Source organism: Haliotis rufescens, unplaced genomic scaffold, assembly GCF_023055435.1.
Source record: "Haliotis rufescens isolate VD_foot unplaced genomic scaffold, xgHalRufe1.0.p SCAF_10, whole genome shotgun sequence".
Lineage (NCBI taxonomy): Eukaryota > Metazoa > Mollusca > Gastropoda > Lepetellida > Haliotidae > Haliotis > Haliotis rufescens.
The window spans coordinates 2387191-2412609 of record NW_025963780.1 but is presented as its reverse complement, the minus strand read 5'-3'; the positions used below and the strand labels follow the sequence as shown (position 1 = coordinate 2412609).

The 25419-nt window shown below is 41.3% G+C and overlaps 1 protein-coding gene across 1 annotated transcript in view; it reads right to left on the bottom strand.

Annotated features, from left to right (window-relative positions):
- Positions 1-25419, bottom strand: part of LOC124145461 — a 60081-nt gene that overhangs the window by 6504 nt on the left and 28158 nt on the right. Inside the window, exons 2-4 of the mRNA XM_046515227.2 lie at positions 15478-15708; positions 6852-7211; positions 4531-4707 (exon numbers count right to left, since the gene is read on the bottom strand). Of these exons, the coding sequence (XP_046371183.2) occupies positions 4531-4707; positions 6852-7211; positions 15478-15708 (768 nt within the window). The remainder of the gene's footprint in view (positions 1-4530; positions 4708-6851; positions 7212-15477; positions 15709-25419) is intronic.

The following is a 25419-nucleotide window of genomic DNA, read 5'->3' as shown; positions in this document are numbered from 1 at the left end:
ACCCAGGTGAGTTAATACAAAACAGGACCGCCTCCGTGGTCTAGTGGTAGAGCGTCCGTCCGGAGAGCGGAAGGTCCGGGGCTCGATCTCCGGCCGCGTCATACCAAAAGACGTTAAAAGATGGTACTTGTTGTTACCCTGTCTGGCGCCCGGCATTTAGGGGCTTAAACAAGGACTGGTCGGCTCGGAGTCAGTATAATGTGTCTGAGTGGGGTATTCATGTTAAACTGCGACATGGTATCTCAGTGAGCTAGCACTATAAATCGGCATGAATCCGGACTAGTACAAGCAGCCACACAAACACACACACGTACATGCACGTCGCTATATAAGTGCAATAATCTTGGACGCGACGTTAAACCCCATTTCACCTAATACAAAACACATGAGCACATACAATTGCTTGGAGGTAACACTGAATCTTTAGTTTATTTCCTGTCTAAAAAAAGAACAAAAACAGCCATTAACTTTATCTGAAAGCGTTCCGTCGTTATCATCCATTACCTCAGGGAACGAATTGACTCAATGAAACCTGTCCGATATCTTCCTGCGCACTATCTCACTTCTCGTATACGTCACGATATCGAATGAATCCAATAAATATACACGATAAGGGCTGACATGTAAGACGATGGAGCCCCGATCATGCTAATCTATGTGATATCATTCTCTCTGTACGTTGAAGTGTTTCTGGAAAAGTCTGTTTTTTTCATTCAGATAAACAAAAGATGGGTAAACACATGTGATGTTTAGGGAAGGTGGGCTCACTTTTGGGCTGTTTACCACATCAAACGCACCTGTTGCTGTGAGGAGTCGGACATATGTCGTGTTTACTTCGGTTTTCACAACACATGTGCCGTAATACATTTCATACGGCTGGAGCCCTAATCGAGCTAAATGCTTAATACAAGAATAATCGCAAGAATGGCACAGCTCTCCGGTTTTAACTTTTGCTGTATCAAAATATAAACTGGTATTGTTTGAGGCGGTTGATATTATAATCGACATTTTCTGAGCCAAGTTTTGGGCTTATGAAGATGTGAACACAATGGGACACACATTATTTGGATTAATCTCCTGGAGATCTTTCCAGTGATGATTTTGTAGCTCATTTCCTTCTGTGTGGTCAAGTTCAGACTGCTGGCAATTCCGAATTTTTCCCGCCCTGCCTTTATACTTCGCGGACAGCTTTGATCTCTCAGAACTTGCTGATGTCGCCATGGAGACGCTGCTGCGATTCCCAATACTGGCTGATGTCGCCATGGAGACACTGCTGTGATTCCCCAATACTGGCTGATGTCGCCATGGAGACACTGCTGCGATTCCAGTATACTGGCTGATGTCGCCATGGAGACACTGCTGTGATTCCCCAATACTCGCTGATGTCGCCATGGAGACACTGCTGTGATTCCCCAATACTGGCTGATGTCGCCATGGAGACTCTGCTGTGATTCCTCAATACTGACTGATGTTGCCATTGAGACACTGCTGTGATTCCTCATTGTTTGATGTATGTGGTTTGACCAGTGTATGATGTATGTGGTTTGACCAGTGTCTGATGTATGTGGTTTGACCAGTGTCTGATGTATGTGGTTTGACCAGTGTCTGATGTACTTGGTTTGACCAGTGTCTGATGTATGTGGTTTGACCAGTGTCTGATGTATGTGGTTTGACCAGTGTCTGATGTATGTGGTTTGACCAGTGTCTGATGTACTTGGTTTGACCAGTGTCTGATGTATGTGGTTTGACCAGTGTCTGATGTATGTGGTTTGACCAGTGTCTGATGTATGTGGTTTGACCAGTGTCTGATGTATGTGGTTTGACCAGTGTCTGATGTATGTGGTTTGACCAGTGTATGATGTATGTGGTTTGACCAGTGTCTGATGTATGTGGTTTGACCAGTGTCTGATGTATGTGGTTTGACCGGTGTCTGATGTACTTGGTTTGACCAGTGTCTGATGTATGTGGTTTGACCAGTGTCTGATGTATGTGGTTTGACCAGTGTCTGATGTATGTGGTTTGACCAGTGTCTGATGTACTTGGTTTGACCAGTGTCTGATGTATGTGGTTTGACCAGTGTCTGATGTATGTGGTTTGACCAGTGTCTGATGTACTTGGTTTGACCAGTGTCTGATGTATGTGGTTTGACCAGTGTCTGATGTATGTGGTTTGACCAGTGTCTGATGTATGTGGTTTGACCAGTGTCTGATGTATGTGGTTTGACCAGTGTCTGATGTACTTGGTTTGACCAGTGTCTGATGTATGTGGTTTGACCAGTGTCTGATGTATGTGGTTTGACCAGTGTCTGATGTATGTGGTTTGACCAGTGTCTGATGTATGTGGTTTGACCAGTGTATGATGTATGTGGTTTGACCTGTGTTTGATGTATTTGGATTTGGATTTGATCAGTGTTTGATGTATTTGGTTTGAATTCTGTTTGATGTATATGGTTTGACCAGTGTATGATGTATATATAGTTGCATGCGGTACTAGGGATATGTATTAGAAATGTCGCGATCCAACTTCAACTTGTACTTCACAATAACACAATTAACATAGTATCAAGGACTACATAACCAACAGTCTCCTTACATTCTACATAACCAACAGTCTCCTTACATTAACATTCCCTTCCGACACAGGTCTGCAACAGGGACGCGCCATCTCTCATTGCAAACCACCTTTGGCGCCGAGCCGGACAATTAACGCCTCTGTACAAACAACGAAACGATCTGAGGGTCCCCTACTGTCGCATCATACAACTCATGGACCAAAATATACGTAGGAGGATGGAGATATAGAGATAAGGTAGTATAATAAAGACATGTTAAGTAGATAATGTTATACCGTGAGATCTGGTTTCTTCGGTCGCCGCTAAACCGGAAACATCATCATTCGTGGAATTTTGTTGGGAGCGTCCAAGAACATTTAAAGGTAATACTCCGCATCTATGACTCTTTCATCCGGACATGTATTAATCAGGGCGATTTGAATAAGAACAGAACCATCCGGATTAACGAGGTTACGTTTTTACCTTCTCAGCCATCAAATTGTGTAATCATTATAGGGGCGGTCGGATAGCCTAGTGGTTAAAGCGTTCGCTCGTCACGCCGAGGACCCGGGTTCGATTCCCGACATGGGTACAATGTGTGAAGCCCATTTATAGTGTCCCCCTCCGTGATATTCTGGAATATTTCTAAAAGCGACGTAAAACCATACTCACTAACTCACTGTAATGATTATAACTGAGAATATATCTATAAGTGATAAAAAAGCCGATTCTCTCAATGGCTAATGATGTGCTGTTATAACTAATCAAGTATAAACGGTTCTATTGTTTTCTTACCTCTCACAAGATTCTTTCATCAGAACAGTTAAATTAATTTGAGGCGATCTGTCAAAAAATCACTATTTGTAAAATGACTGATTTTTTAATCAATTTGGAAACTGACTTCATCGTGATGACAGTGATCTATAAACACAAACTCGTGATATAGTCGGAATTGCGCATTGGACCCTGCTCTTAACAGGGATTTCTTATGATTGTGGAAAGTGAGTCGCTTTTATTTAGTGAATCAGACTTTGAACAAAGTTACTGAAAAGTCCAGTCATTTACAAACTGACAGATTTTAGACATTGGCTGAAGCCAGAGGATTTTGAGTGCATCACAAAGCTCTCACCGCCATAGCAATGACAAGCTGTCGGCGTGGTCGCTCTGAGTCGTTCACCGCGTCTGTCTGCACTAATAGTGCAATGCAATAATTTCTACAAGAAGTAATTATGTAGCTATTTATTGTTCGGGATAAGTTCGCGTTGACCTAAATATTTTAGTAATAGATAGATTAAGTGTGTAAGTGAATATGAGGCGAGCGCTGTCGGAATTTCTTCCCGTTCATAAAACTGCTGTCTCATTACAGGACAAATAAAAAACGCAAGTAGAACAAAAACAGAATCCGTTAAAATATACAGTTAAAGCTTTCAGTACCATCCATTCATATACATGACAGCGAGCCAGTCATTCGTGCATATCAGTGGATATCGCAGTGCTATAACGGTATATTTTAACGGAATCCGTGTTTGTTCAATCTGGAAAGTTATGAAAGTCGTGCTCAGACTCAAACGTTATAGGTTAGGTACTTGACCTTGGAATAGGAATCACAGCCATACAGATGCAATATGGGAACTATTTAAACAAACAATCAGCCCCTGATTGAGCTGAGGCTTATAATCACTGAAACGAACAAGCATATGAATAGCAAGCATGTCTCAACACTCGGTTGTCGAATATGGAATGTGTATTTGTTAAAATTATTTAACTAACTTGACACAGGCACAATGTGACAACATGTCGCCATACTGTGTTTGCTTTGAGCCAATACAGTGTGTCAAATACCCGCGATGCGTTTGCGGTATTCAATCTGAAATCCAGATGTAATACCACTCCAAATGAAACCAGGTCCATCAATATCGCAGTGTTAGAGTAAAACAAACATGGAACGAGCCTGCAATGAAATATTAAAATCTACTCACCCGGAGTCGTTGTTGACGATGCCATTGCTGCAGTAGCTGTTGGATACAGCGGCCGTAGAAACGGTAGTGGTAAAACCTCCGATGATAACGCACGGCTTGAGGTTCTCCGGCCTTGCGTACACGGCCCAGCAAACTGAAGTAACGGGGGCCGAACTGCAGCTTCCGGTGAAGACGTCACTGGACCGGAAACGGAAATGACGTTGAGGATGTTAGAAGAATGTATCAGTGTCTGTCATTCTAAGGAGGTGCTGCGGTTGTTGTTGATACATTTAGCAGGAAGTAATGCGGTTAAATGTATGCAGATTCAGGGCTCGGTAGTGCTGCAATTTGGTCATACATATGGATTGGATAAGCAACACGTACGGTGAAACTCGGTCACGTATCAACATATTGGTATGGACTTTGATACGCTGCAAGTACACGTGTTACTTCGATTTAGGGAATTTCCATTTCAAGATTTATCGTAGAAATTTTATCTACAGGTCACGATTCAAATTCAAGGAATAATTTTCGTTATAGAAATTTGGTAGATCTGATTGAAAGTAGCTTTTGGTTAGTTAGGTGAAGGTCAGTTAACCATATGAAATTATGTACCATCCCCGATTATCTAGGGTATTATATTTCTATTCCATTTGGATAAGTACCCTGGACCCATGCCCTTTCATAGCTTTGTTTGTCAGCGAGAGGAATTTGGGCTCTTATAATTATTTGAGAGACCCGTGAAGATCCGGGGTAGAATAGGTCTTCAGCAACCCATGCTTGCCGTAAAAGGCGACTGTGCTTGTCGTAAGAGGCGACTAACGGGATCGGGTGGTCAGGCATTAGCAAATCAGAAAGCAGCTTTATTGAGCTACACTAGTTTCAAACAGCCGAGTTCCATTCCAGATAACGCTGTGGAATATATTTTGTCAAAGTTCTTGATTCAAAATTTGAAAACTGAATAAAAGAAAATCCAGGAACGTCTAACAGATGGCCGCGATTGGGTGTCAAGGGTGTACTTCAAATGTTTATCCCATTAAAGCAAGAGATAGGAAGATGGTTGTGACGGATTCTGTCGTTCGGAACACACGTGTTAACCTTTTCGAGGTTACATGATTTGAAAAAGAAATCTTGTTCAAGTTAGCAACGCTTTGAGTGGTCTGATGAAAGGTCGTTCTGACGACTCGTATTGGGATGTCCTCAGATCTGTGCGTAGCGGTAGCAAGAACTAAGATCTGGTTAAAATGAAATTGGGAGAAAACAAACAACTATTTTGCACACACAACAGAATACCCAACATATGAACGATTTTTCTTATTTTCGTAACATATTTCGGCCCTCGATTTTCACAAAATAAAGGGTTGGAGGGGCATGCTGTTTGTTTTGATTAAAAGACTACAGGGTAAAACATTTTTTTGTCTCTCAGAAAGCTTTCATTACAGCTACAATGGACGCCTTAAAGGGGAAATGATACTTCAGCGTTACTGTCAAAAGGCGGAACCGCTTCATAATTATGACCAGTCCGGTAGGGCATCCGGATGGAACAGCAGGCTACACTGATACGGTTGAAGGATTGACTAGTTTGTGGATTTATACACCACGCGCACACCATGAATGGACTTTCCAGCCAGCAAGTTGAAAGGGATTATACTGGCATGAAAAAGAAAGTACACTGTCCTGTTCGACGGTGGCGAAAAAAGAAATGGTTATTCTATGATAATGAATCATTGTTCTGGTTTTTTACTTTAGGTTTGCAGTGTTTCGGCGACTGTTTCAGACTAGTACCGTATTGATAACGTTTGTATATTTGGTTAAATCAAAGTTTTCAAGTTTATACTTTCTTTTGCCCGGTAGTGTAGATCTATATACGAGCGCAACGACATATCCTGTATGTCGGATGTAACATTGCTATTGATAATGTTTATGGGTTTATTTTAATTTTAATTTAATTTTACGTCAAAGACTCATAACCGTGGGACATAATTATAAAAATCTTGTTTTTTTGTGTGTGACAAAATCATGGTAAGATGGAACAAATTAAATAGATAAGCTGTGTTAATTAAACTTGTCTCATTGGTCTTGAACAGTAATAACTATTGTTGTGTAGTGAACACTTTAGTTTTAATTCAGCGGAATAACATTTCGCAATTAGAATATACTGAGTGAGTTAAAATTCGTTAACGCTCATTTTAGCAATATTTCAGGAATATCACTAATTGGACACTACCATAGTATCGCACAGTTTACCCATGTGGGGTGGGGATTGGGGGATTAGAGGTGGGGGGATGTGGGATGGGGTGGTGGGGTTGTGTGGTGGGGGTCGAACCCAGGCGTTCACTTACCTGTGTAAGACAACCAGAATCGCACATTACTCCCAGGCCGAGTCGCTATTAACTCCACGCTGACGCTACCGCAGGCTATAAGCTCGTTTTTTGCAGTACTCTCGCAGGAAAGCACAGATACGACATCCCCAGTTTCACACGCCTGGTAGGTGATGTTTAAGCTGCTGTAGCAGGTCCCGGATGAATGTTCCGAAGACACGTCATGGATGGACAGATGGACAAACCTATCTTCCGGAGCGGTGATCCTCCACAGACAACTCTGAGACCGGAAGGCCGCTGGGTAATATGGCGTCTGGATGTGTCCCTCGCGCCGCCATATTGTTTCTACATGCCAACCACATTCGTTGCTCATTGACGAAGCTGAAATGAGTATTATAAAACACAATGCAATAAACACAATAACAATTATATCATTTACTGTTGAATTATTGATTTTTTGTTGTTTAAAGCCGCACTTAGCAATATTCGAGCTTTATGACGGTGGCCTGTAAATAATCGAGTCTTGACCACACAATCCAGTGATTGATATCATGAGCATCGGTCCACGCAATTGAAATACGATGACATGCATCATTGAAGTCTCTTAGGACAAGCATATGGACGCTTACTACCTCATCTTTAGTGTATTTGACACATTTGTTCAGTGTTTTCTGAATATAACATGCGTATCTTTGATTTAAACGGTAGCTTTTCATTTACGGCAGTGCAAAATAGATACTCCAAAAATGTCATATTATGCAAAAAATGTCATTATATGTTTGTTTTAAAACTTGTGTTAAATGTGAACCTTATTTGTCATTCTTAAATTCGCAAAATATGAAAACAACCCTCACGACATTCAGACTGATTTGTCATTCTTTGGAAATTGAGAATGGACGTCATTATAAAATTCCAAGAAATTTAAGAAAATGAAAAACTTTAACACGTCCCATTTTAATTCTGGAAACCCAAAAGTCCAGAAACTCTACGCTCTTTGCCCAGTATCGGTTAAAGGTATTTACAAAATTAAACATGCCGTTTTCATGGGAACATACCATAGAAGAAAAAATGAAAAAAAAATTGTTTAAAAACTCAATATTTAGACTATGTCGCCCATGGGCCTGCCCATGGGCGAAGTGTGGCCCATGGGCCTGCCCATGGGCGAAGTCTGGCCCATGGGTAGGCCCATGGGCAGGCCCATGGGCGAGAATATGTTCCTTTACTTAAAACTCATGATTTTGTTTCGCAAATACATTAAATGTATTTATTGAAGTATCATGACACAAAATTTAACTCATTTTAACTTAATTCAACGATTTTATAGCGATATTGAAATATTTCGCCCATGGGCGAGAAAAAGGTTTGGCCCATGGGCAGGCCCATGGGCGAGAACATGTTCCTTTACTCAAAACTCATGTTTTTGTAGCGATCTTTAATGAACCCGGCCTTACCTCTCAAAACGTTTTGACAGTTTATCATACGAATTCATGTGCGTGTACTCCAATTCATTGGAGTTGTTTTCCACAACATTAAATTTTAGTTAGTTTCTATTTCATTTCCCGTTTTTTATGTCCCGTTGATACATCACACTGGGCAATTACGTGACACTAGGTATGCAATATACAGGTACGCGTGCGCGTATTTTAATGAAAAAAACTATTCGTCTTTTATTGCATAACCTTTGGCTGAATATCTTACATTCTTCGATTTCGAAATAATTATTTAATTACAAGCAGTGTCGAACTGACCAGTAGGAATTATGTTTCAATGCGATTGAGGAAAACGTGAGTGAATATTGTGACACTAAAGCAACTTTTAACTGCATTGTCACTTTTGGTATGAAAATGGTAATAGTTAAGAAAAACGTAACAGCCTTCTTATGATAATTCTCATATTCTCATTAGTACGTTGTGTCTAATTACAGTGTCGGCCTTATTTACAGGTGATTCTACAATACTTGCTCTCGGTCAATTACAATCTGCCACACCACGCGTGAATAAACAGTTATGCAGGTGTTGCTGTGGGCAAATACCTAGCCTGTACATGTATATTTTTGTGGATACACGTATTACATATTTTCGTTGATATGTGGATATATTAAGCACCAAGACATAAAAAGTTTATGAAAGATGAATTTGTGCCTTGATATATATATTCAACGCGAACGAAGCTTGTATTTTCTCCGCGATCCTGATGTGTATCATCGTTTAATTGGTCATTCATTAAAAGTATGTTGTGAGGCGATATCAAAGGAGCCGCTCAATATACACAGTGTCGTCCGTTTCGCGTGAACTACCACCCTACCCTGTCAGTAAGAGTTATGTAATCGGTACACAAATATATTTGGTGCGATGTCAGCGTGGAAGGAGTTTGAATTACGTCCGCCAGTGGCCACAGAAAGTATAGTACCAATCAACAAGGCCAATGCCGTACTAATAACCTAGTGACTCTCGTAACAACGGCTGTCAATATGTCTGCTACATCTACCATACCATCATCCCTGTCACAACTGGCGTATTAACGGTCTGGACCAGACAATCCAGTGATTGACATCATGTGCATCGATCCACGCAATTGGGATACGATGACATGCATCAACCAAGTCAGCGAGCCTGACCACCCGATCCCGGTAGTCGCTTCTTACGACAAGCGCTGTCGCCCTTTTACGCCAAGAATGGTTTGTTGAAGATCTTCACGGGTCTATTGAATGCAGGGATTTGTATAAAGTCATCAGACAGCATACAATGCCAACTAAAAAAATATACTCAGTGACTCCGCAAAGTAATATAGTACGGTACTTAGAGTACATGTGAGATTATACTCAGATTAGGGAGATGTTTAATCCATATAACGTGTTATTATTCTACCTAACAATGTATTTAATGAAATGAATGCAAAACAAACTCAACGGCTAAAAGGTTTCATTGAAAAAACTACCCCTAGTCTTGACTAATAAAACAACTGCAACCCGACACAGATTAAACACAACTTACAAACACAATCATAATCTGGTTAGTCTGTATCACTCAACGAGGCCGCTTACTCTGCCCACAGTATGACAGTATTAGGCAGTTCAGTAATTAGGAGCCAAAACCAGACAGGTACGCTGGTCACACTTGACTGGTCTGACTGATGATTAGGTCGTCTGACAATTGTGAGTGAACCATAGCAAGAAGTATCTGCGAAACTATTTGCTCCTTTTATGGGACCGATTAGTTTTATGACCATGGGCCTCGGCACAAGCGTGGTGTTGGAAGACAAGTTATACATGTACATCCGATATGGTGACTGTTTTTCGCTATTCATATTGTAAATACATTCATAATACCACAACATTTTAGTACTCCTTGAAACTTTACAATCACTTCAATATGTACAATAGATTGAACGAGAACACTTGATATATTGCAGATTATTAAATCATTGTCTCTATTATCAGCCGCTACGTTTGTATCGTTTGCATTGTACAAAGAAATATTTTATCTGTCCTTTTGCGGATTTAGCCTCAGAATGTGCTCATTCGAATTAGGAACGAAAATAATTGCTTGTCGTGAGTATATATGATACAGTTAAAAGTTACTTGTACACTGTAGACGTATTCACTTTAAAGTCGCATACGACCTTCGCGAGCGAGTTGAATGATCCAGGTTAATTGGAACGAAGTCTAGAAAGGGTTATAAAGTTTTGTATTTGGTAATGTGTAGGTTTGTTAAATATAATTTTTTAAATTCCTTTTATTTCAATATGTAAAAACATAACTATGCGCTTAAAAACAGAGCTGACTTGATGGGAGATAGCCACCTCAGTTTGTCCGTTGGACACGGTTTAACCTTACTGTGTCCTCACCCTGGTTGTTGTTACCGTTGTTATAAGGGATTAAGAGCTACGGCTCATTGCATTTTTGGTTACAGTCTGTATCACTAAAGTGGACATGTGCAGGTGAACTCTGTTCAATTAGTATATGAAATGCCCCAAAATGTGAACTCCAGACAATAATAACCTGAGGGTAAATCCACGTGCGTCTGCCTTTCCCCTCGTTCACCTTCGAAATCCTTGATTATTATATCATGCCAGAGTTCTGAAATTCAGTGACAATGTTGCTGAACAGTAGAATCTGATGGACGTTTTGTGCAGAACCTGTTTGACACTATGGGTTCCAGGACCACTAACAATCTGAGCTGAAAAAGTTTGGTCCTAACCGCACCCAACATCTACAAGTTTGTAAGCTTGTAGACATCATTAAGAAGTAATTAACAGTCCCATGCTGAGACCTTTCTCAAAATTCAGACCGGTGGCAGGCTGCCAACAAAGAGAAGAAAATATCGCAACCCCGACACGAGTGTGCTCAGTCAAACAATGAACTTACGACCGGCAGAAAACAACTCCAGTTGAGTATGCCGATGCTGTATCTCAGCCGTGTTGGCCTGAAAATTTAAACATGCTAATTAAATCCAAAATCGTATAATTATTTTTAATAGAAACCGTATCTTAATTTGTTCTTGCACTGCATCATATCGTGTATTTCATCTGTATATGTGTAATGTGTATATGTATCAATGACTACACTTATACCGCATATTCTGCAACAGACTATAATTAATCACCTTATTATTGTCTCTCCATTTACCATGGCTGACTGCACTAATACCCTTTTAACAGTGGACACCGATATCAGTATACATGTAGGCTTTTTGTTCAAAAAGGAATATGCAGGAAATTATATGTAACAATTAACTGTGTACTAATTACATGTTTGAATGTTATCAGTTTTACGTTCTGAGATACAGTGATGTAAGCATCTTCTAAAATCTTCTAAAAATATAATAAAATACAAAACTCTCTGCCGTAATTTTTTTGTGGAAATCATTCGATCAAGTAAAAATGACTGCGTGACAAGACGAATCAACTATTTATACCCGATAAAAGAAACTACCGTATTTTAGGAACAGTGCTACAACAAGACATTTGAAATTTCTAACAAGCAGATACATTAGAGACAGTGACTAGACTACAGGTACGTAATCCGTATCAATCAAAGGTGTAAAAAAAACTGAAAATCATATCTGTAGGAGACCTACCAAATTACCAAGTTTTATCATTACTATATTTATTACAATGCAAATACTTTAGTGATACATTTTGTAGAGGAGGGGGCATACACACAAGTATATTGCTTCCGTGTGTGAATGCAGGTTGTACTTGGTATCTCAGTTCTCAGTTTCATACCGGTTGCATAACTGAATTTGTATATGGAACCATGCGTACAGCATGACAATTACTTGCTATTCGTCAGTTTACAACACACATAACACGGTCAAACAATTTTAGGCACCGCTTTTGCGAGTTATTTAGTACAATAATGTTTTATTAAAATCTATTTCAATTTGTTTTCACCATTTTCCCTATTGGTAATTAGTACGGATTGACCTTGTTTATTGTTTCTATACTTTGAGGATTTCTGTGGCAAGTGGCGGACGTAATTCAAACTCCTTCCGCACTGACACCGCATCAAATATATTTGTGTACCGATTACATAACTCTAATGGACAGGGTGGGTTGGTAGTTCACCGGACGACACTGTGTATATTGGGCGGCTCCTTTGATATCTCCTCCAAACATACGTTTATTGAATGACCCCATTAAACGATGATACACATCTCGATGAATATATCAAGGCACTAATTCATCTTTCATAAACATTTTTTTTGTCTTTGTGCTTAATATATCCACATATCAACGAACATTTGTAAAACATGTATCCTAAAAAAAATAAACATTTTCAGGCTAGGTATTTGCCCACAGCAACACCTGCAGAACTGTTTATTCACGTGTGGTGTGGTAGATCGTAATTGACCGAGAGCAGGTATTGTAGAATCACCTGTAAATAAGGCCGACACTGTAATTAGATACAACGTACTAATGAGAACTATCATAAGAAGGCTGTTGTTTTTTCTGAACTGTTACCATTTTCATACCAAAAGTGACAATGCAGTTAAAAGTTGCTTTAGTGTCACAATATTCACTCACGTTTTCCTCAATCGCATTGAAACATAATTCCTACTGGTCAGTTCGACACTGCTTGTAATTAAATAATTATTTCGAGATTTCGTTAGAATGTAAGATATTCAGCCAAAGGTTATGCAATAAAAGACGAATAGTTTTTTTCAATAAAATACGCGCACACGTACCTGTATATTGCATACCTAGTGTCACGTAATTGCCCAGTGTGATGTATCAACGGGACATAAAAAACGGGAAATGAAATAGAAACTAACTAAAATTTAATGTTGTGGAAAATAACTCCAATGAATTGGAGTACACGCACATGAATTCGTATGATAAACTGTCAAAACGTTTTGAGAGGTAAGGCCGGGTTCATTAAAGATCGCTACAAAAACATGAGTTTTGAGTAAAGGAAAATGTTCTCGCCCATGGGCCTGCCCATGGGCCAAACCTTTTCTCGCCCATGGGCGAAATATTTCAATATCGCTATAAAATCGTTGAATTAAGTTAAAATGAGTTAAATTTTGTGTCATGGTACTTGAATGAATACATTAAATGTATTTGCGAAACAAAAACATGAGTTTTAAGTAAAGGAACATATTCTCGCCCATGGGCCTGCCCATGGGCCTACCCATGGGCCAAACCTTTTTCTCGCCCATGGGCGAAATATTTCAATATCGCTATAAAATAGTTGAATTAAGTTAAAATGAGTTAAATTTTGTGTCATGATACTTCAATAAATACATTTAATGTATTTGCGAAACAAAATCATGAGTTTTAAGTAAAGGAACATATTCTCGCCCATGGGCCTGCCCATGGGCCAAACCTTTTTCTCGCCCATGGGCGAAATATTTCAATATCGCTATAAAATCGTTGAATTAAGTTAAAATGAGTTAAATTTTGTGTCGTAATACTTCAATAAATACATTAAATGTATTTGCGAAACAGAAACATGAGTTTTAAGTAAAGGAACATATTCTCGCCCATGGGCCTGCCCATGGGCCTACCCATGGGCCTACCCATGGGCCAAACCTTTTTCTCGCCCATGGGCGAAATATTTCAATATCGCTATAAAATTGTTGAATTAAGTTAAAATGAGTTAAATTTTGTGTCATGATACTTCAATAAATACATTTAATGTATTTGCGAAACAAAATCACGAGTTTTAAGTAAAGGAACATATTCTCGCCCATGGGCCAAACCTTTTTCTCGCCCATGGGCGAAATATTCCAATATCGCTATAAAATAGTTGAATTAAGTTAAAATGAGTTAAATTTTTTGTCACGATACTTGAATGAATACATTAAATGTATTTGCGAAACAAAAACATGAGTTTTAAGTAAAGGAACATATTCTTGCCCATGGGCCTGCCCATGGGCCTACCCATGGGCCAGACTTCGCCCATGGGCAGGCCCATGGGCCACACTTCGCCCATGGGCAGGCCCATGGGCGACATAGTCTAAATATTGAGTTTTTAAACATTTTTTTTTTCATTTTGTCTTCCTTGGTATGTTCCCATGAAAACGGCATGTTTAATTTTGTAAATACCTTTAACCGAGACTGGGCAAAGAGCGTAGAGTTTCTGGACTTTTGGGTTTCCAGAATTAAAATGGGACGTGTTCTTTGTAAATTAGACTGTGTTAAAACCGAGTACCACTTTCTGCTTATTTGTCCAACGTATGTCAAGTTACGGCAACTATATCTCAAAGAAAAGTTCCATTGTCATCCTAACGTTCATAAATTTGATATGCTTTTGTCATCACCAGATACATATGTTATTACAAATCTAGCAAATATCTATATTATGCAAATGAAGTAAGAAATGCGAAACTGAATGTTTAAAACTTGTCCGAACTCAACTTTTGTACTCAAAGGCCTGTGGCATAAATGTATTGGAAATAAAGTGATTGAATAGATACTCTTCAAATGCATGAATGTGCTTTTTGCGACCCTGTCTGAGAATTTGTCCGTTTGTAAAGGTCCTTCTTTATGATGAAAATTGCGTGTAGCCTCTACTTGTGCCCTTCAGCTCCTGGGCGCACGGTGGCCCAGTCGTCTAAGGCGCCGCGATTCGCTGTGCAGAGTTACGTCCCTTGGGCACGCCAGAAAACTATGATTTTGGGTTCGAATCCCGGTTCGACCCAATTATGTTTCTAGGTTTGTCAGCACCATACCCGTGCTCGTGGGTTTCACCGAAGTGGTAAACGTCTGAGACCTGCATCACTTCGGGTTTTCCTCCCACATTAAGCTGATACGCCGTGATATAACTGGAATACTGTTAAAAGCGGCGTTAAACCCAACTCTTACTCACTCATTCACATCTCCAGTTTCCTTTACTCAGCTTAAGGCTAAATTAATAAACGTGGGACTCCCCAATTCTCGAGGGATACTTCGTGGAATTACAGTAAACTACGGTGATAACGAACTCAAAGGGACACCTTATTTTAGTTCGTAATAACCGTAGTTCGTTATTAGCGTTATATACAACGAATATTCAACACATGGGCGGGACCAAAATATACAGTTCGTTATATCCGTCAGTTCGTTATAAGCGTGTTCGTTATAGCCGTAGTTTACTGTATTATTTTTCAACCTCATAAGTCTGTTTCGGAGACATGTATCTTTTGCACCGACCCTCACTCACCAGAAACACACACGTATCGGACACGGAGGGGGTCGGTCCGTCTCCTGCACAGCCTAGACGGGTCACATGACCTCACCCCCATGCACATCTGTCGGATATTCTGATATGCCGCTTCGTTCGGGGTGCCCCTGAAGTTTGTGACGCTTTCCACGAATATCAAGGAGTTATTGTCACAAGCGAAGGATTCGTCTTGTGGGCGGATGTTGCATACCAACCATTCACAGGCTTCTCCTGAAACAAACAGGTTCGTGAGTGAGTGAGTGGGAGGAGTGATGAAGGAGTGATGGAGGGAGTGAATGAGTTAGATGGTACGCCTCGAGTCCAACAATATCACCGTAGGAGACACTAGATATGGTCCTGATAGTTTTGTTGAGGCATTGGATCAGTTATAATGTTGGCATCTTCCCGAGGCAAGGGAATTAACTAACTATAAAAAGCCTACTTTCCACTCTTGCCGAACTAGGCTGAAGTTATGGAGTTACATTTTGGCTGGACTAACGAGTCTATGCATAGTCCAATCGAAATCGCGCAACGAAATCAACATCCGGTTCGTTAACAACATGGATCTCATCGTGCCGATTTCGGTCGAATGCAGGATTTGCAACAAGTTTGTTCCGTCAACTGGGCGTTGACATATATTTTCCAAATCTTTTCATGTCTTTTATGAAGATGCTCACGTAATTTGACGCACTTCGCGAGGTGAGACCCGTTTTATAACAATCTTTATCCTGATCATCGATCAGATCGTCTTCACTGGGCGCCGCCATTTTGTTTGAAGCAAGTGACATGAGAGGTGGAATCTGATTGGTCAATAGGCCTATTAGGAGGGTAAGTGAAGGGACAAAACTCGTGATAGCCACTGGTGGCGCTACGATCGAGCCCAGATGTTCCAGTCCAGTTCGGCAAGGGTGGAAATTGGACTTTCAGAGTCAGTTAACTCCCTTGCCTCGGAAAGATGTAATGTTGGGGACATTTACCACTTAGATCTCGACCTGATGTCCACTGACTAATGCACATTGTAATACTAGTATGTGATTTGACTATAAGTAATTATAATATAACATCCGATGGTGGTGTACCACAATTTATTTCGGGACACAAGTTAAAAATGACATTTTAAAGTCTAATTTTAATTTAATATTGTCACATAGATTAACAATTCGCATAAGACATGTTACGTTTGAAAAACTACTTTCTCGAGCTTGTGTTCCAGATCATAATCGTTAATTCAGCTAATGCGTTACTGCTGGGTTTGGCGAAACGCAGCCTGAATATATTAAAAAACACCAGTAAAGTACATGTATATAACCACATCAACTCAAAAAACCATAACGGGGATTCGATTATTTCTTTCATTCTTGATAGGATCAGTTGGGTTACATTTTTTTAGGCGAGAGATACGGACACGATGTCCTCAATGCAAACCCTCCATCTGGTAAATCAGGTTCCACTTGAAGGTATTGTTAACACACGCCAAACTATTTTGTGATTTCATGCTGGTGTATTTGTTTGTTTGTTGTTTAACGCCGCGCTCAGAAATATTCCACCTATATGACGGCGGTCAGTAAATAATCAAGTCTGGGCCAGACAATCCAGTAATTGACATCATGAGCATCGATCAACGTAATTGGGATACAATGACATGCATCAACCAAGTCAGCGAGTCTGACCACCCGATCCCGTTAGTCGCCTCTTTCGACAAGCATGGTCGCCTTTTACGGCAAGCATGGGTTGATGAAGACCTATTCTACCCCGGATCTTCACGGGTCAAAGACATAATGGAACGGATAACATTATTTATCATATAATGGGTAGGTTTCTCGGCAGGTTAAAACCAACGGATAAAAACGATATCCGTTGGGGTCATATGCGGATAGAGATGAAAATATCAAAGGTATTGCTGAAGACCTATTCTAGCCCGGATCTTCACGGGTCTACTGAAGATATATCAGGTGCATAATATTTTAAGTGTGGCATGACCGACCCATCAAGAGATGTGAGTGGGTGAATTGGGTTTAACGCCGCTTTGAACTGTATTTCTAATACTGTATTGAACTGTATTTCTAAACCTGTATTGAACTGTATTTCTGTACACGGTCTGCACGAACCATACCGTCATTTTGGTTTTAAACATCCGTGTTGGGATTACAGCAGTGTGTTCGAATCCCATCTTCGCCCCGATTATGATATTTGATCTGTTAGCGTCACACCTGAGTAAGGGGCGGTCGGGTAGCCTTGTGGTTAAAGCGTTCGCTCGTCACGCCGAAGACCCGGGTTCGATTCCCGACATTGGTACAATGTGTGAAGCCCATTTCTGGTGTCCCCCGCCGTGATATTGCTGGAATATTGCTAAAAGCGGCGTAAAACCATATTCACTCACTCACTCACACCTGAGTAAACATCTATGTCACTCATCGCGTAGAACCTTTCCCCACACCCAGCCGACACGCCGTGATACAACTGGAATACTGTTCAAAGCGGCGTTAAACCCGACTCACTACATGGGACAAAGGGCAAAAAAATATTGAGAAAACGGACCTTCTCCAATAATAATCTCGCAGACACTCGACCATCTGTCACACATCTGTAGATTGCAATAGAAACGGTCCCGAGGGTATACCGGAGTGCGCATGCGCACTATTCGGGCCACGTGCATCTCCGTTTCAAACGTAACTTGTAAATATCATTAGCGAAGCAGCCACCAAGTCTCAGCAAGCACGAACATGTTAGCTAATCATGTTTACATAGATATGCCGTCTCATATTCAAGTCTTGGATCGGCGTATGACATAAGAGCCAGTGTACGAATGATGCGAAGTTCCGCCCGAAGCCCTGTTTATTCCGTTCCTCTCTTCCCTCGAGAGCCTCGTTATCAGTTCTTATCGTAAAGGTCAGCGTAAACACACAGTCACCAGGCTTCGGTAATACTCGCGTCTGATCTTACAGATACCCGCGTGCGTTTCCTGAGCGACACGCGTGTTATTCTACATCCTGTTAATTACATCATTAGGAGAAGGTGAAGAGGCTGCATGAGCCAAACGGCACTGGTGTGGTAACACGCGCGTTTATTTTCGGTGGTAAATGAAGATTGTGGGAGGTTTGTTTTGAATTCTTCTGTAGGCAGCGGTGAAACATTGCACTAAATCCTTCATTATTTGACGTTTGGAATCTAGTTAAAAAGGGTTATAGCACACACACGGGAACTTACCATACACTCGTACAATCAGCGTGTCTCTCCTATTAGAAGCGTCTTTTGACTCGCCTCTTACGACAAGCCTAGTCACCTTTTACGGCAGGCATGGGTTGCTGAAGATCTATTCTACCCCGGATCTTAATTTTATGTGTTTTCTATATTGAAAAGACAACATGTTTGTCTCCTACTTGCTGCTATAACCACACTCACCTACTGTTGCATCTCTCGTCACGTTATGGCCATCTATAATGTTATCTGTTCCATTGTCTTTGACCCGTGAAGATCCGGGGTAGAATAGGTCTTCATCAACCCATGCTTGCCGTAAAAGGCGACTTTGCTTGTCGTAAGAGGCGACTAACGGGATCGGGTGGTCAGGCTCGCTGACTTGGTTGATGCATGTCATCGTATCCCAATTGCGTGGATCGATGCTCATGATATCAATCACTGGATTGTCTGGTCCAGACTCGATTATTTACACAGCCCGCCGTCATATAGCTGGAATATTGCTGAGTGCGGCGTTAAACAACAAATAAACCAAACCAAACCATCATGTCTTGACTGCTTTGACGGTAATAGCGAACCAACACATGCATAAATCGTCTGTCATACAGACCCTGATACAAATATATCCAATACAGTCCATAAAAGTCTATAACATTTGGTCTAGATTACTGCAGTATCTGAAAATTAACAGTCTCCTTTTTAATATTTTTATTAAGATAATTTAACAACGGTTTTATTTCTGTAAGATATGTTCATTTCAGAGCCTAGATGTTAGTCAAATGCATAAGTTAAACACGTTTTACAAAATATATCCAAAACATTGAGAGAAGCAAAGAGACATCATATCTATGGATGAACCGATGTGTTGTTTAATAAACAGAAATATGTATATATAATCATTGTATGTACTTCACAGCCGTATATGTTGAATATATTGAGTGTTATCATTCACTCACAGCGTGTGCTTGCTTAGCATCTGCCTTTTTTTAACATCCCGGGGTAAGCTGCAGCAGTTATAACCATATCCCTGCTCTGTGCGGTCAAACTAGATAACAGCCAGCGCCGCGTTTAAGGACGGTACACGCTGCAGCCAACTCATCGGCTCACCAGAGCGTTCTTAAAAGTCATGGTCAGTCAGCATTAGTGCAGAAATCATCAAATAAATCTTTAAATAGATTAAAAGTGTATAATATAAAAGCGACAAAACCTTTTCCATATTCATGGCAATCTCGATTACTTGTATACGATTCCGACTATATCATGAGCACGATTTATGAATTACTATCATAGAGTGTTTGTTTGTTTGTTGTTTAACGACGCACTCAGCAATATTCCAGCTGAATGACAGCAGTCTGTAAATAATCGAACTGACCAGACAATCCAGTGATTGACATCATGAGTATCGATTCACGCAATTGGGATACGATGACATGCATCAACCAAGTCAGCGAGCCTGACCACCCGATCCCGTTAGTCGCCTCTTACAACAAGCTTAGTCGCCTTTTGCGGCAAGCGTGGGTTGCTGAAGACCTGTTCTGAGCCGGATCTTTACGGATTGACGCAGATGTTCCTCAAGTGCTTCTCCATTAAATCTATGGCCTATTCCGTTACCCTGCGTCAATACTACCAACAGTTAAATGACAATTCATTACTTCAATATCCCTCAAGACTGTATTTATCAGTCGTGTTTTTGCGTTGTCTGGGACCCTCCCTAGACCATCCACCCCCACCCTTCGGCTCTTCTCCCACCCACATATTATCGATGACCTCTCCCGAACAATCCCATGACCATCCCCAATTAAAACAACACGGACAAGAATAATCCAGATGTGTTCCGTCCTTTCAATCTCTGACATTTTCCTTCCTTCGATATCTGCTGTCAGAGACGAGATCATGCCGACCCGTTAATGATAAGGACAAGCCCAACGTGGGACCTCGATCGTAGCCCGTCAAACGGTGCATTCTTCACGTAACCACTAGAACCGCGTGTTATGCAACCGGCACGAGGATTCTGCTGGAATTCCTCAACCTGTGATGGTATGTATATTCAAATAACATGAAAGGCGCGTCAGTGCGCACGTGCTTCACGTGCATGAACTTCAGACCCCGCAATTCCCGTGCGTGTTTGTCGTGTTTCGTTGAGAAAACAATTAGCGCCGTGAGAGTGACTGGAGTGTTTCGTAAGACGTGTGCTGTGCCGAAATTTGTGGAACCGATACCTTCAAAGTTAATATTTATGATACAATGAAATTCTTTTATATCGCGCTAGTTGTAGCTTGAGTCGCACATTCAGGGCCTTGTTCGACAAAACGCTCTCAGCACTATAACTGTCTTACTGCCTGCCTAGTAATTCAAACTTTCATAATACGTTCATGCTTGTTTTGTGAAGCTTGGCCCATTATTTCAGCTGTGTGACGCCGGTCTGGAAAAAATCGAGTCTGGACATACCAGTGATTGAGATCATGAGCATCGATCCACGAAATTGGGATACGATGACATGCATCAACCAAGTCAGCAACCCTGATACCCGATCCCGTTAGTCGCCTCTCACGGCAAGCATAGTCAAGATTTACGGCAAACATGGGTTGCGGTAGACCTATTCTACCCCTGATCTTTACGGGGTAAATAGTTGTAGTATTATCGCGTAAGTGTACGTAACATACCACTCGAGTGATGTCTTATGCTGTGGATTACTGGTGATCCGGGTTAGAATAGGTTCTCAGCCCTCCATGCTTGCCGCATTATTTTATGGGTAATCTATTGATCAAACGGTCGGGTGACTAAGGCGCCATAATTACCTATGCACAATTCCGTACCAGAAACCTATTATCGTATGTTCGAATCCCTGACTATTCATCCAATATCGTGTCAGACCTGCATCTACCCGTAAAGATCCGGGGTAGAATAGGTCCTCAGCAACCCATGCTTGCCGAAAAAGGCGACAATGCTTGTCGTAAGAGGCGACTAACGGGATCGGGTGGTCAGGCTCGCTGACTTGGTTGATGCATGTCATCGATCCAAATTGCGTGGATCGATGCTCGTGATAGTTATCACTAGATTATCTGGTCCATACTCGATTATTTACAGACCGCCGTCATATAGCTGGAATATTGCTTAGTGTGGCCTTAAACAACAAACCAACCACCAACCAACCAGACCAGCATCACCTCGGGCCTATATCCCATAATTCGCAGTCATGCTGTTATATAACGGGCGTTAAACATGAATATCCCACTCAGGCACAGTATACTGACTCCGATCCGACAAGTCCTTGTTTTAGGCCCTTAACGCCGTGCGCCAGACAGGGTAACAACAAGTCCCATCTTTCAACGTCTTTTGGTATGACGCGGCCGGGGATTGAACCCCGGACCTTCCACTCTCAGGGCGGACGCTCCACCACTAGACCAAGGAGGCGGTCTTATTCATGATAGACTGAAACATGTTTACGGAGCTGGCACTAAAACCAGAGAGGAGACAGATGGAGGCGTGCCTACCAGGGCCGTGCTTTAGCTATCTCAATGTTTACGTGTAAATAACGTAAACGGTGGAGTTGAAAGTCGAGGCTGACGTCTTTATAGCCTCAGCGGTTTCTGAAAGGTGAGGTGAGGTGAAATGGGGTATAACGCCGCGTTCAAGAATATTGCACTTATATAGCGACGTGCATGCACGCGCGCGCGCGTGCGTGTAGCTGCTTGTACTAGTCCGGACTTGCCGATTTATAGTGCTATCCCACTGAGATACCATGCCTCAGTTTAACATGAATACCCCACTCAGACACAGTATACTGACTCCGAGCCGACCAGTCCTTGTTTTAGCCCATTGTTGCCGAGCGCCAGACAGGGAAACAACAAGTACCATCTTTAACGTCTTTTGATATAACGCGCCCGGGGATCGAACCCCGGACCTTCCGCTCTCCGGGCGGACGCTCTACCACAAGACAACGGAGCCGGTTGTTTCTAGAAGGCGTTTGAAGAGCTACACGTATTGACCTGATAAAATTGGTGACCTGGCTGCTGAAGTATAATGTTTGATCAACTCTGCCAGGAGACTCAGTGTGTGAATGTTGTTTGTCGCCGCAGTCTAGACAAGGCAAACCAGTGACAGAAAGCATGATCAACAATCAAGGCTATCAGAATACGATGACGAAAAATCAGCCATGTCACGGAGTCTGACTACCCGATCCACTTTCGTCGCCTCTTAGGATCAGTAATAGCGTGAAAAGCATCAATGCTAACCCGAACCCCACTAGGTATTTTATTGACAGAGGAATAAAATGGATCGTTTAGAGAATCTATCAAAGAGAGACTGCACCGTTAGACTTGCACAAGTCTCTCAGGCTATTATTATTAATTTAAATCATAATTTCTAGATTATGAAAATGATAAGAACAAGTTGTCTCTGAAAGAGACAGGAGTCCGAAGACTGTCCACACATCTAGACTTGCCTATTAGGAGGATAGAATTACTGCACATCCATTGATTTTTCTTTCAGTTCAACCTTGGAGAAAGGCTACTGCACCGTGGCTGATCGGATGACAGTGAGTCAGTGTTGTTCGGGAGTTTTCGCCAAATAAAACAAACCATTCTGTAAGAGATTACAGATTTCCGTCTTAAAAACACAACTATTGTACAGCATAAAGATACAAATAACATAATGGAAGATTCTCAAATCCCGAAATACATTCATTTGAAAAAAAGTGTTTTTCTTCTGCCATGAGTACCGTAAAACTGGCAATGAGAGAAACGTGTTAGGAGAAAGTTAATGTTGAATCTTTTACCACATCTATAATGGCAAAGGAGCCACTAGTCCGCCTCCCAGACCCTAGTGAATACATTAAAGAGGAGTGCAAGTCTAGAATGATTTGGCAAGTCTAGATTGCCCCAGCTCTTGGAAGGTTTGTTCTGGGGTCCATTTGCATTTTATGTTATATTCAGTCGATACAGATTTTGAAACAAGAGAACTTGTATACTCCCCAGGGAGCTGAGAATGAAAATTGAGTGCTCACTGATCCATTGACCGGGGTAATAATAGTGTAGCGCTATGAGCATCCACTTGGTGAATGGAATCTGGCGCATTATAAATGCACTAGTCTTATTATTATTATTATTATTTAACTTTATTCCTGAGACTAACTGTCAGTCAAAAGAGTCGTGTAACCATGTTGTCTCTGTGTTGAAAACAAATACACCTATAACCATATAATACTATAAACAGTACTATATAACCTCAAATCCCGTAAAACCAGATTATATGGGTCTCTCTTTATTTTATGGTCTCTGGTCTCAAGCTGTACGGATTGCACTTGACAGGGCGCTCGCGTAACAACAGGATATAACCAGTTCACGCAAAGGTCGCGTTTTAACAATGGCGCGATGACCCCTTCATCAACTGCGCCAGATCGAGATGTCAAAGGTTACAGCTGAGCATCCAGCACAGAGATAACATCCAGTTTACAAGAAACACGTGCTGTGCGATTGATCTTCCGGAAGTCCGACGTGGTCCCGTGAGTCAAGGCCATCGGTCACGTGACCCTGATAAAGAAAGTACTCCTTTCCTGGACTTTCTGAGAGAAGGTTTTGGGGGAATTAGGTTGTTATCTTCATTTTGAGATCTCTTTGGTCTTTCTGATGTATTTAAATGTCGAGTCTGATGTTAAATGGACTGAAATTGTTTGTTGGAATCTCGTCGCTTTGACTCTTCGGGTGATATCGCAATGAAATGGGTGAATGTATATTTCAAATTGAATATATCATGACTAACCTATACACAAAGAAGGATGTCCACGGATTTTGGCTCCCCTTCCTCATCCATCTAACTAACGGTAACGGGTGGTCAGACCCGCTGACTTGGTTGATGCACGTCATCGTATCCCAATTGCGTCGATCGATGCTCATGATATCAATCACTGCATTATCTGGTCCAGACTCGATTATTTACAGACCGCCGTCATATAGCTGGGATATGGCTAGGTGCGGCGTTAAACAATAAACAAACAAACAAGACATACAGTAAATGATATACTGCTCAAACTAAAGGTTAAAAAATGAAATAATTTGACGTCAAGGTGGGGATCGAGTTTCAAACAAACACTTTTTGAAGAAGTCTACTTGTACGAACAACTTTCAGAGACAACATCAATCTCATTTCCATCTATGTGGTTTTTGCGGGCGCAATGTTAGGCGCCACGAGACAGGATGAAACATATCGCTATGTTTTATATACCACCAATTGGATAATGTCAGTTCTCACCTCCAGGTGGAGCTGCGGCACGTGAGACATAGCAGGTGGTTTGCTTACTGATATATAGCTGAACCAGACAATCACTGTGGATGAAGGAATTTATCTACACATGTGTTTATATTCACAGGTACACTATGCTTGAGCGTTTAATTTGAAATTCACGCGAAGTAGGTATGTCTGTATAATTTATATTTTAATGGAAAATGTTCCCATGACGTCTATGGCGTCCTCCTAAGAAGCTCAAATGACGTACGCCCTCGAAACCCATGACGTATACCTCTGTACCCATGACGTATACCTCTGTACCCCGTGACGTATATCTCTGTACCCATGACGTATACCTCTGTACCCATGACGTATACCTCTGTATCCATGACGTATACCTCTGTACCCCGTGACATATACCGCTGTACCCATGACGTTTACCTCTGTACCATGACGTATACCTATGTACCCCGTGACGTATACCTCTGTACCCCGTGACGTATACTTCTTTACCTATGACCT